This window comes from Xyrauchen texanus, chromosome 47, assembly GCF_025860055.1.
Source record: "Xyrauchen texanus isolate HMW12.3.18 chromosome 47, RBS_HiC_50CHRs, whole genome shotgun sequence".
Taxonomy (NCBI): domain Eukaryota; kingdom Metazoa; phylum Chordata; class Actinopteri; order Cypriniformes; family Catostomidae; genus Xyrauchen; species Xyrauchen texanus.
Genome location: NC_068322.1, coordinates 6725695 through 6739921, shown reverse-complemented (window position 1 = coordinate 6739921; position 14227 = coordinate 6725695). Strand labels below are relative to the sequence as shown.

At 37.2% G+C, this 14227-nt stretch overlaps 1 protein-coding gene across 1 annotated transcript in view; it reads right to left on the bottom strand.

Annotated features, from left to right (window-relative positions):
• Nucleotides 1-14227, bottom strand: part of LOC127639023 (ELKS/Rab6-interacting/CAST family member 1-like) — a 293380-nt gene that overhangs the window by 216389 nt on the left and 62764 nt on the right. Inside the window, exons 9-11 of the mRNA XM_052120833.1 lie at nt 11645-11782; nt 6858-6998; nt 1553-1693 (exon numbers count right to left, since the gene is read on the bottom strand). Coding sequence (XP_051976793.1) covers nt 1553-1693; nt 6858-6998; nt 11645-11782 — 420 coding nt within the window. The remainder of the gene's footprint in view (nt 1-1552; nt 1694-6857; nt 6999-11644; nt 11783-14227) is intronic.

Sequence of the window (14227 nt, the reverse complement as noted above, 5' to 3'; positions counted from 1 at the left end):
CACAGAGACATGCAATGCTAAGGGAGGCTTTTCACAGCAAGATGCACTTACAAGATAAGAGGGACGGCCTGACATGAGCTCAGAGTGCTTTTGGAAAGAAAGAAAAACAGAGTGGTGGGGGAAGAAAAGATGAGTGTGATACACACAGAGTGATGAGCAAATATTTCCTTTGATCAGAAAGTGAGAAATATTTGATAGGTTTAAAACAAAGAAGTGATAGAGACTAAATTAAGAATGAGTAAGAATGAAGTTGTGGAGGGGTACGATGAGGAGAGAAAACTCTCAAAAAGATTTTTTCTGCCCGTTCAATTTAGTCCCACTTTATTTCACTCTATGGCACTTTTTTTAAAGTGTAAATTGGAAGTTTACTTAATTCATTTTCATTGAGACTGCTGGAATAATTTTAGCTGGCCATGAACAGATCTACGGAAATTCAAACCCAAACAGACACATTGGAAATTGATTTATTTTTAGTCTAACATCATCTGTCCATGTAGTTTAATTTAGTACTCTAGTTTTACATGTAGAATGGTATAATGTAGTAATATAATGAAGCTTAATTTAATTGCATGGCAAAGTTTTCCTCAATTTAAATACGTTCCATGAACAGTTATTATTTGAGTGAAGACAATGAAAACAGATGGTGATGGAGAGAGAATCATGCGGTGTCATTACATGACTGCAGAGTCAATTTGACTTGTGGTGGTTTGAAGCAACGTGTACAACGGATAGATAAAGATTTTCACAGATAATGCTAGATCTATGTTGAATGAAAACATGTATGGTCATTTTTAAGGCATGATGTGTTGTATTCTGTCAGCAAAGCTGAAGGTAAGACAAGAAATTCTGTAAAATAGCTCTGTTTGAAAAACAAGGGAGCTGCCAATAAAGGCAAAATTTTTAGACATTAAATGTGCTCTAGACACAAAGGCTTTTCAAGACTGGAAACAATAAAATTATGTTGCCTTATAAGAAACCTAGGGCTCTATTATTGCAACCGCACAACGTTTACCCATGCGCAGAATGTGTGTACAGTGCTCTGCGCATGCATCAAGCACAAGAAAGTGTAATCAAGCTTCAAATCATGCTTGAGCGTAGGAGACTGCACAGTATTTTTGAGCTTGATATGATTTAGGATTATTTTAGCAACATGCTAACATAAGACTACTAGAATAAACTGGAAGCTATAGTATATTATGCTTCATATTAGAAGCGCAATATATGTTGTCCCTGTAGAGTGTTTCACATCAGTCATTTTAATGGTTCCTTTTCGATTTGGATGCTGCCATTGGAGGCAGACAGTGAGGCAGCTCACTAGTGTTTGTAATACGGCTAATATCTTTCCTCTACCACTCAATAGAGAAACTCGACAGGAGAAGTGCACTTGAGTAAACATTCAGTTCAATGTCATTGTTTTAAGTGTTGTCATAGTACCGCTAACGGTGTGCCAGTCAATATAATAGCTTGTTACGTGCTCTTGGCTGTTTAGCTGACGGGACCTGGCATATTTGCTAGCTGTAATGCTTCAGTTCCCTCGAAGTGCCTGTCTCACCTTCTTGAGTTGACTCTCATGTTTGGTGCACTCCTCTTTCTTCTGCTCAAGAGCGATTTCAAGACTCTTTAACTTAGAGTCCTTCTTCAGTCCAAAGGAGGCCAGCGATGAGGCGTGCTCCTTTAGGTCCAATAGGGAGCCCTGGGGGAGAGGGAAAGAGAGGTTAAACTGGTCACTGAAAGAGAGCATTTATTGAATAATCCCCCTCATAATTTATATGATCGGGTTGGGGAGGTGCTAATGAGAAGCAGGAGAATGTTTCGCTTGCTTCATGCCAGGGTCTTTGATTGCACTGAAACAACCTGAGCGCAAACACATGTAAATATGTGAATCGGAACCCCAGCCATCAGTTTCAAGCCAATTTCAACAATAGGAAGCAAAAAAAAGTAGAGTAATTGCTAAGAGACAAATTTTTCTTTTCAAAATGCATCTTTATTTACAAACCCGCAATCGAAAGGACATTTTTCAATGACCAGATAACTGGAATTGGTTTTGTTTTAATAAAACACAAACGTAAGAGAACACAGGCTTTTATGGAGAAGAATATGATGAAACATTAAACCGGAGAAACATCTGTTTCAGGACCCAGATTTAACATTGAACATTAAGTGGCTACCCAACATGACAGACAGACAGACAGACAGACACGACAGACACACACACACACACACACACACACACACACACACACACACACATATATATATAAATTCATGCATCCGAAAAACTGAAATACTGAAATGCATTAATATTTATAATATAATATTACATTAAGAATTTTTTGGCAATAATTCACCAAATTTTGATCTTTAATCCATGTGTTTTGACTTCAGAATATTTTCTTTTACTTTTTACAATTACAAATTTACAATTATATGGTTAGCTGCATTTCAGTACTTGCATTTAGCATTGTTTATCCCTTCTGTCCGCGATCAGGACAGACCTACTAGATGACCTAGAGCAAGAGCCCATTACATCGCAACAGTAATATCACAATTATCATGTGCTATTATGTGAGGGCTCTCTGCTACACATATGCAGTACATCAGCTCTGTGTTTTTTTAAGCTGAGTTTCAGGCACACTGTTAAAACTGCAGCACTCCATCCATGAGGCCTTTTCTACAGTTTCCGCTTTCAGCTGGAGAGCCCCACAATTTTACACTCGACTGGAGCCTGTGGACCAAAATACACACTTAATGTTCATATTGCTGTCCCACGTTCTCTCGCGTTGGTAAAGAAAACAGAACAGGGGAATGATGGCCTTTGTTGGATTGCACGCTTTGTGATTAGAGCTTGGGGGGGAGGCCAAAAGAGGTTGAAGTGAAGAGGTCATCGCTCAGGAACAACACAATGCCGGAAAAACAGGGATATAACAGGACGGCAAGTGATGGGAGATTGCTGCATTTACATACATATGTAACAGGAGCCAGTTGGTATATGATAACCGTGCGCTCAGTGTCCGAAATTAACTTTTGAGCGCACCAGCCAAGGTGGCTGTTAAATGAAAAAAATTACTACCCAGTCAGATTTCCTACAGGCCATTTTACAACACAAATAAAATAAAAATATTGACAAATAAACAATATTGCATGCATGTTTAAAAGTGAACTGCATTATTGAAGAATGTTATTTTTTAATTAATTATGAAATATTTAATTGCCAGATGGTTCATATAGAATAATTTTTCAGATTATTCACTTATTACAAAAAATTTGCATTTAAGTACATGTTGTCATATGAATGACCAGTAAGTAACTCTCATGAGCCTAAAGTACACACAACATAATAGCAATTCTTGGTTTACTTGGAGTGAGTCAATTAATTCAGTCAGCTCCAATGCATTCATAAGTCTTTTTGTTTCACTAAAAAAAGCAGGCCGTGCATTTGGGAATCGGACAATAGTTGTTGATGATTTTTGAAAATCATTCAGTTTTTATTATAATGCAATCATTACCAGAGAATTTGTATGAGTGGTTGTGGGTAATTAAAACTTACTCGCACATCAACTCTAGAGTGGTCTTCCCTTCATCCTGATGGCATGAATGCATTACTTTCATCTTGCATCGAGATGTACTGCTACCAGTACGTGCCCACTGGTATTTTCTATTATTAGCTTTCAGTAAATGCACAAGATGTCATCTTTATGTCACTGTGTCAAGTTAAATATAGTTTAATACTTAGAACACATCTTGAGATCTCTTAGTTCGGATTTGCGCACCATCAAGTGTTTTGAACGCAAGAACGTGACGCATGTTTGTGTTGTTCTGCTGCTCAAGGGTGTTTTTCTTCACTGTATAAACTGTGCATTGCCACACAGCTGAAGTTTCATTTACTGCCCTCTGGAGTAAACAGGTGGTACTACAAGCTTGCATTTCTCAGGAATCTTCCGTATCAGTGCGGGCATTGCGATTAATTGTGTTAATTTATAGTCAAATTACTCGCACTGAATTAAAGCCTTAAATCGACAGCCCTAATATTATATATATATATATATATATATAAAAGAGATGAGGGAAAAGGGGAAAAGACAATGAAGTCAGCAGAGTTGAAGAAAGAAAAGAATAAGCAGTCACTCTCAGGGAGGGGCTATTCCCTCACATTTAGAATCCACCATTTATCTTCTTCTCTGTCTCTCTCTCTTTTACACACACACACACACACACACATGTTGTGTTTCCATGTTTTATGGGGACTTTCCATAGACATAATGGTTTTTATACTGCACAAACTTTATATTCTATCCCCTAAACCTAACCCTACCCCTAAACCTAACCCTCACAGAAAACATTCTGCATTTTTACATTTTCCAAAAACATAATTTAGTATGATTTATAAGCTGTTTTCCTCATGGGGACCGACAAAATGTCCCCACAAGGTCAAAAATTTCGGGTTTTACTATCCTTATGGGGACATTTGGTCCCCACAAAGTGATAAATACACGCTCACACACACACACACACACACACACACACACACACACACACACACACACACACACACACAGGGACTGTGGGTCCAGCATGTCTGTTTTCATCGCTACAGGTCCTCTGGGGCTGTATGGACGGCTGCAGAATCAGTCTGTCTCTATCTGCCTGAGCACCACAACCAAATTGTGCTTAAATGAAGATGCTCTTCAATGCTGTCCTTGGATTAATCTCCAATTATATAATTCTAACCTTACACATAATGGTGGTCAGATGCACGTTTGCTGGCAGGCCAAAAACCTGCTACACTAATGCAGTTCTACAAATACAAGCCATAGTTGGCAAATCATAAATAAACAAATCTACAAAAGGCTTAAATTTGAAAAAACTTTGCTAACACAACAAATGTGTAGCCGCCAATGTGTTAAAACAATCTGCAAATTTAATTGATTGGTAGAGGTTCATTGTATTTGTCCTGTGAGGAGAGATTTAGTTTAGCATTTGCAAGTTGAGAGCATTTCTTCCACCAGCATTCTTCCACCTCAGAAATATTGCTAAGTTACGACACATGCTCTCTGTTGCTGATGCTGAAAAATGAATTGATGCGTTCATGACCTCAATATGATTATGTTTATGATGATTATGATATAATGATTATTGTAATGCATTACTGGGAGGCTGTCCAGTAAGTTCAATAAATAAACTTAAATTGGTTCAAAATGCAGCAGCCAGAGTGCTGACTAGATCCAAGAAATATGATCATATTAGCCACATTTTATCATCGTTACATTGGCTAACTGTTCAATTTCGTATTAATTTAAAAATACATACAAAGCTTTGAATGGTCTAGCTCCACAGTACTTAAGTGACTTTCTGACACGCTATATTCCAACACGTTCATTAAGATCACAAAATTCTGGCCTGTTAATAGTTCCTAGAATATCAAAATCCACAAAATGAGGTAGATCCTTTTCATATTTTGCCCCCAAACTGTGGAATAGTCACTCAGTTTAAGTCTAGACCAAAGATTCATCTATTTAGCCAGGCATATACCTAATTTATCTATCAACTCACAATTAGGCTGCTATAGTTAGGTCTACCGGAACCAGAAACATTTATCATGATCTTTATCTCTGCAACAAAAAAAAAACATTTAAATGGCATCTGCGCTAATATTTTTCTATTTGTTCATATAATATATTTTTAGGTTACCAGAGCCAGCCAGATCCAGCTCCATTCCTGCTTTGTGTCTGACTCCACTGCTACTTGTCTTGTGATGATGACTAAATGCAGCCAGTGCCAGTCAGACATCACTTCAGTCTATTACGATGGACTTCAGGGGATGAACTGATGCCAACTCCAACTATAAGACATGGGATTCTTCATATGCCACTGCCTGAACCTTGGATTTAGGATAGACCTCACCTAAATGGCCGGCCGATTGAACTGCAATGCACCTCACTGATCTCTGCCTGCATCACCTCGGACTAATGATGGACTACACTCTTAAAATGGAATGCATAGCTTTCATCAGCCAACTAACAAAGGACAATTGCATCTATGTGAACTTCTGCAGTTAACCCAGGATGAAATTCAAAGACATTAATCATTAATCTCTTTAAACACTGGCCCTTAACACTTACTTAGTTTACTAATTTTAAACCATGACTTACATTATACATAAATAAGTAATATTGGCATTATATTCATGCTGTTAGTCAGAGGGGAACTGGCCCCCACAGTGAGTTTGGTTTCTCCCAAGGTTATTTTTCTCCATTAATCAACATCTTATGGAGTTTTGCGTTCCTTGCCACAGTCACCTTCGGCTTCCTTACTGGCATTTTATACACGTAACTTTTTTTTTTATTTTAACTTTTTACACACAATTTTTTAAAGCTGCTTTTAAACAATGCGTGTTGTGAAAAGCACAATCAAAATTAAAATTACTTGACTTGAGAGTACAGGCCAAAATTTAAGACTGCCATATTTGAATGGCAAACACAAACTTCTGTTCTCAAACATGCAGGCAAATTAAACAGATCTCAAAACAAATTAGCAAGAAGTCAGATGACATTGTACATTGTAGACATTCAACACAGTAGATGATGTTGTCAGCACAAAAAGTCACTTCCACAATGCTAGTGTATATTTGGCTTAGTTGCAGTGGCGTTGCTATGTAGTTGCTAAGGTATTCTGGGTGATTTCTAATGGTTTATAAAAGTTTTTTTCATATCCCTAACTGTGTGCACTAGCCAATATGTAGAGGATTTACAGTATATGGATTTATTGTGAAAACTCATCAAGACTTCATATAACACTGTGACATTTATAAAGCATAAGCATGTGTGTTGGTGTGCATTCATGCATACAGAAACAATCACCTCGCGATCTGAAAGATCTCCCTGCAGTAAGCTGACTTTCTCTTTCAGCTCTTTCAGTTCTTTCTTGTTACTCTCCAGTTCTTCGTTCTTCTCTCTCTCGTCTCTATCCCTCTGCTCCTTCAGACGCTCAATAATGCTCTCCTGCACACATTAAAAACAAGAGCGGCCATGTTAAACAAATGACTCCGAAGGAAACAGAGCTCTGGACTTATTTTGTATCTGGTTGAGCATTCACTTTTGCATGTTGGAGATCTGTCGTTTGATGTGTGAACACTTTAAGTGTAATAAATTGTGATTTTTCTGCTTTCAAAAACATTTTGTACGTCAGCGTCAAAGGCATATTACCATTTCATGGAGAATTGAATGGATAATAAAGTGCTACTAAGGACATACATTTTTGTTATTTGTATTAATATTTTCCCTAAACAAGGTGTCTAGGAAACGTTGGCACGGTGAGTGTAACATTTGAAAGAATGCATACACAATTCATTAATCGCATATGGGTCAACATTGGCCAGGTGTTACAAGAGTTGCCCTCACCACAGCATCTTTCAGAAAATGGAAGTAAATTTAGTAGAAATGAGTCAGATCTAATGATGAGTAACTGAAGGGAGAAAGGCAACTATGCTGTACATATACTGTAATAACCCTTTTTGGTTCAAGTGGCCAAAGACACGTTTGGATATTTTCCCCAGCTAATGGCTGTTAATTTTAGTTACTCGCCCTCATGATTTACCTTTATGACTTTTTTTATTTTTTTTCTTCTCCATGAAAAAAGAGAGTTGTTTGGCAGAATGACAGCATCAGTCACAATTCACTTTTATTGCATGGATGCAGTTAAACTGACTGTTGCAAAAGGACAAACATTTTGCCTTTTGTGTTCTTCATACAGGTTTGGAACAACATTAATGCTAGTAAATATGTGTCAGTTAATAATTACATTAATATCCTGGTAAACAATCTTTTAAAGTCAAGCAATAAATAACAATATAACTAATAACTCAAAAAAGCACCTTTAATAGTACTATACTACAAGAAATGTATTATATATTACTAATAAAAAAAAGAGAAATAAAGTTAAACAATAAGGAGTTCTGAGTAAAGAGTGTTCTAGCTCAGGCTCATGTTTGCAGTAGATAGCCTGTGAAAGAGGGCGGCTGGATTCAGAGAATCTCAGCCTCCAGCACATTCACACCCGTGCTGGCCAAAAGTCACACACTGAGCAGCCGAACCGGACATTAAACGGCACATAATACACAGCACTTTTTCAAGCCCACTCTGTGTTTTTTCACCGCGAAGGCTGTATTTTGCTCCCGAGTCGTCGTTCCTGGCCGATCCTCTCTGAGCTATGACATTAAGCATAACCGCTCAACAGCATGCCAACTAATTCTCTCCTTGATCAGGCCAAGGAACAGATGCAGTCGGAGCTCGGAGTGTTTGTGTATGTATGTGCAAGGGCCTCAGTTTAGTGAATGTGCATTGGACGCTGTCAGATGTGTGAGATAGAAAAAAAATGTGTGTCTAAGTGGCAAAGGGCAGAATCGGTTTGCAAATGTCAGTATGAAATATTTCATACTATATGCAAAAGCATCACATATGCGTAAAAGCAGTGGAACAGCAACAGCATGCTGCGTAAACAAACTGCAGCTCTCAAGTAATTTCTAGGTTACTAAATTGAGTATTTCTTGTAATAATGGCATGTTTTTTTTTAGACGTAAGGATCTGGATATTGAGAATAGACATTATACACGGAATCACCATGTTTGATTTTTAATGGGAATGACAATAAGGCTGTGAGGGATAGATTTACCATCTCATCAATGGCATGCACGGAATAAAGCTGTAAAAAGCTCCGTTATCACATCTGATTTTTCACAACTGATATTGTCTGGAGTTTTTTGTCTACTGAATGTTTTTAGAATTTTTTTACATTTTTTTTTTTTTAAGTTTTGTCTGCAGAATGATCCAGAAACATTTTAAACTGCTGTGCAGTCCATTGAAGAGACTGTACATCAATCCCTCACAGCTTAATTGTCATTCCAACAAAAAAAATCAAAGATGGCGCTGCTGTGAATAAGGTCTATTACAAACGTGATTGTCATGAAATCTAATTTACATAAGGAGGCGGCCACATTTACATTCAAATGGTAATTACTCTACACAGAATGAAACACAAACCCCTAAAGTGTAGCTATAAACTGCTTAAGGAGCAAAAAGCCTTTGTGCATTAAAAAACAAATAGAACAAAATGTAATAATTTTTTAAAATAAGTTATTTTAAAGGAATCCTCTGGGATCATAACAAGTAAAGCTCAAAGCCACAAGATGTAAACAATACACATGTTAAAATTATTCCAGAATAATAAAATTGCTTACTAACCTTATCTGTGCTAAGTTATGTCTAATATTATGACTTTATTGTCATTTACTGACTTCCATTCACTTCCAACAGCTTTTTTTTTTTTTTTTTAAATGAGGGACGAGTTGAAATAATTGTTTGTGGTAGTCAACATTATGCCACAAACTGTTTAGATTGTTCTTAACTTGTATTCAACTCAGAACATTCCTATAACTTTGGTACGTATGCTCCTATGCGACACACTGAAATAACAGTGGGATGTGGCACAATGACCAAAGACATCCATCAAGGGCATTTTAACATAGAAAACAATTAAGCAAGATTAATAAATGTCAGATTTAAACATTTAACAGTAGCGTAGACAGACACATAAATGTGTTTGGTGTGAACAGTACCTAAATTGCCTGGACTCAGTCAGACTTACTGAATAGAAAGTGTCTTTGTGTGCCTGTCACTGCACTTGGAGCTTGCATCACGCCCAACAGAAGTCTTTTTTAAAACAATGGGTGAGTGGTTTACTCCATTATTGTATGCTGCTTCATAAAAGCCTACATAGCAAAAGACTGAGCTGATAAACAGGTTTAAAGTAAATTTCCATGTATTTTCTACTAAGTTCAGCACTCTACAAACGGCAAAATTAGGCTCACCACCGAAACACTGCTACACAGCATTGCACTGTGTACATGGGCAGCGTGAATGCTGTAACTTGTTAATATGGGCAATGCATATGAGCTATTTACGCATGCGGTGTGAAACAGGCCCACATACGTGCATGTTCAAGTGTGTGTGTGTGTGTACAAGACAGATTTGGCGAGACGGAGTTCTCTTTCTCAATACGAAGATAGCTGGCAAAGTTCATTTCCGCCTGCGGGGAGGAAGACGGGCCCAAACCTCGGTGCGTGAGGGTATGTGGGAGAGATGAGGTGGGGAAAGGCAGAACAGTAGATTACCGCCAAACTGCGGATGCACAAGACAACGCTAATAGCCACCGGAGTTAACTCATTCATATTCATGATATGTAGTTCAGGGGCAGACAGGGTGTGGGATATTGCTTCAGAAAAAAAAAGTCGTTCTGGATATTCACAACCTGAAACATTCAGTGTACAACGTGTAGATGTTGGGAATAACAACACACACACACACACACACACACACACACACACACACACACACACACACACACACACACACACACAATTATATGCAATGTTGCTAAGGCAGAGTTGATGAAAAGTGACAGGAATTGACCCGTGGATCTGTACGCTTGCTGTGAGGTCAAGCGTAGTGTAAGAATGACTGAGTCCTTAAATAACGGTGTGTGACAGTGCAATCTTGCTGTCACACACACATTCAAAGTTTCTGATGTTCTGCTACTTAAGCTTACATGTCACCGGTGACCTCTTGTCTCTGAAGACTAAGGTACAAAGCACAGTACCTACCATGGAGTTAAAGGGATAGTTCACCCAAAAATGAAAATTCTGTCATTATTTGCTCACCCTCATTTTGTTTGAAACCCAAATGACTTTCCAGATAATGTAAGTGAACAGGGACTGGGGCTGTCAAGCTCCAAAATGACAAAAAACACAGCACATCATACACATAAGTGTTCTATATGACATGTACACTAAATTCCAAGTCTTCTGAAGTCATACCTGTACCTTGCTTTGCGAGGAACAGACAGAAATACAATTTATGATTGACATATTATCAATGGAGAAAATAATTCATATGGATTTGGAACAACAAGAAAATGAATAAATGAAAAAATTCTTATTTGTTGGTGAACTATCCCTTTAAAGAAATAATTCACCCAAAAATAAACATTCTCTCATCATTTACTCCCCTTCATGCCATCTCAGATGTGTATGACTTTCTTTCTTCAGCAGAATACAAACTAAGATTTTTAGAGGAATAACTCAGCACTGTAGGTACATACAATGCAAATGAATGGTGATCAGACATTTGTAGCTCAAAAAAAAAAAAAATCACAAAGCAAACAAAAGTATTCATTAAGACTCCAGTGGTTAAATCCATATCTTCAAAAGCAATATAATAGGTGTGGGTGAGAAATAGAACAATATTTATGTCCTTTTTTTACCCAAAATCTCCACTTTAACTTTAACTTTCAGATGTGAAAATTTGGATTCAATGTTTTCTATATGTGATTTTTGGAGCTACAAAAGGTCTGATCACCATTCACTTGCATTGTAAGGACCTACAGAGCTGAGATATTCCTCTAAAAATCTTTGTGTTCTGCTGAAGAAAAATATGTATACACAACTGGGATGGCATGAGGGTGAGTAAATGATGAGAGAATTTACATTTTTGGGTGAACTATCCCTTAATGAAAAGTGCACTGTACCAGATTCATGAAGTATGAGCATTTTTGGCTGCATGGTCTGCATGTGTGTGTGTTTGTGGGAGTCCACCTTCTCCGCAAGGGCCTCCTCCAGCGTGGTGAGGGCCGTATCCGTGTTTGAAGTGTCGGCCTGCAGGGATTTGACACGATCCTTCAAATTGGTCATCTGCTTCTCCTTATCTTTCAGCTGTTCCTGAAGATTCTCAATCTGCTCGGAGAGAGAGTATCAGAAAGAGAGAGTTTTGTCATCGAGCAGATCCAGTTGAAGACGTGTCTATTAAAACACAATAAATAACATTTACTCACACTTAAGCTCAGAGTAAACTAGAGTAAGTGAAGCCATTTATCATTGTATTTTCAGCACTACCTCTAGGAAATTCCATATGCAACATTTGGAACGGGGGAGGAGGGGTGGATTGGCTAAAAACAAAAAATGTTTTCCCTGTTCAGCTGAAAATAAATAATGACCTCATTAGACCCATATTCAGAACTAATTCTCTTCATAAACTTTCCTTATCTGTGTGCGTGCGATGCTGGCACTGATGAATAATGCGGGAGAGATGGGCATTTCCACGTTTCACTCAATTCATCATTTGACGACAGCTCAATGAAAAGACTGACTGTTCCTGTCCACCATTTCACATTCAATTAAACACGGACGGATTTGATAAATAGCTGCCATTTTTGTTACTCTTAGTTGCTTTGAAACACCCTAATGTTGTTAGAACCGCTCTCGGTGCAAATGCATTTCATCCGCAGGCCATGTTATGAGTAAAAAATTCCTTGGGCTGAACAACATTAAGAAATGTATGTTATTTTATTTTTTTTATTTGACCATTATTTTTAAGGGATGTGCCCATTTTTTACATATTAATCAAGATTCTGAAATTCAACATCAGCTTTGTTGTCATGGCTACAGCTTCACAGCCAACAAGTCAATGAAAGGTAAAGTTATGCCAATAGACGTAAACTATGATTATTATTAGAGTGATACTAGATATGATAGAGTCAGTGAGCTCCATAATGTAATGTTTTATAATAATTGTTTACAATAATAAGTCACCAACATACATAATACCATATAATAATACCATAAATAATAAACATTCAAATGTGCATAAGGAAATATATGACACAAAATGGCATGACATTTCTGAATGCACATTATAAAGTGTTCCAGTCTTTGCTGCTGATTGGTCAATACACTATTCCTTTTCTCCTAGCTACTTCAAGTTATGTTTTCATAAAAATGTATGCTCTTAATATTTTTAATATGTAGTAAGTAACCATTATCTAAGAGCAATAAAGCACTTGAGGTCATGTTGTATTGTGCATACAATCTGTTGCATATATATATATATATATATATATATATATATATATATATATATATATATATATATATATTTTTTTTCTTCACTGCCATGAAAAGGGGCAAGAGAAAACTGTCTGCATTGTCTGACACACTGTAATCTGGTTTCCATACCACACTACTGAGAGAGATAAGGCCATGTCAACATATGAATTTAATTAAAAGGGTGAATGTTTTGGCAAAAACGTTTACAAGAATAACAAATGTAGGCAGAGGGAAAAGTGAGTAGAAACCAATAATGAATTTGCCCTGATTTAAAAACCACAGTTGTTTCTCAAATAATAAAACTATGGTAGGATTTGTTGTTTTAAATAATTTCAGACATGTTTGGACAGATGTCTGGGTTAGATGGTGCTAGTCGTGCAAGTGTTTTAAGTGAAAAATTGGGTTGGGGGTGTTGTGGTTAATAAGGGGTCATGCTGATTGGTGATAATTCTGAAGTCGTGTGTAATTACTATACGTTTGTCTGTCTGATAGACAATTTAATCCTGATTGGACAATGTAGCAAAGCCAAAACACAGCAGGAGCGGTGTGTATGTGTGTGCGAATGTGTATTACTGTGTGTCTGATATGTATGCTTAAAACATCTCCAGACTTTCATTAATCAAACATACACCTGACAGCTCCACCTGTCTGTAAACTTCCCTTTTGGCTGTCTCTATTCCTCTAACACACACACGCGCACGCGCACACGCACGTGCACACACACACTCAAGACAACACACACATTTAAAGGTTTCAACCTGATCACACACTTGACATTCAGGACAAGTCTTCTTTCCTATGATATTTTCTGTGGTTGCCCATGAAACCTGGTTGTGTAACACAACCTGATTGCACTCCTCTGCCCCATTACCCATCATCTCGGGTTACCCCATACAAGCTTTGGCAGGCACACATTATACACTCTTGAATATTTCATACAGCTCATATTATGCATGTGCAGGATCATATGATCACTGCAATTATATTTTGAAAAACAATCAGAGCATTGAAGGGAAAACTGCAATTCCACATTGGGAGTAATGGAGGAAAAATGCCTTCATCTTCCTCATGCTGTCTGACCGAGGGAAAGCGGACATTATGGATCTAGATTAGGAGAATTATATTATATTTCAATTTTTTATTTGAATTAATAATACTTATAAACATGTGTATATTTACTCAAAATAAAATACATATACTGTAAATATATAATTAAAAACTAATTAATTTCTAAACAAGTTACACCATTTATTTTATAAAATATAATCTAGGAGTTTATACCAAGCAAACGCAAAA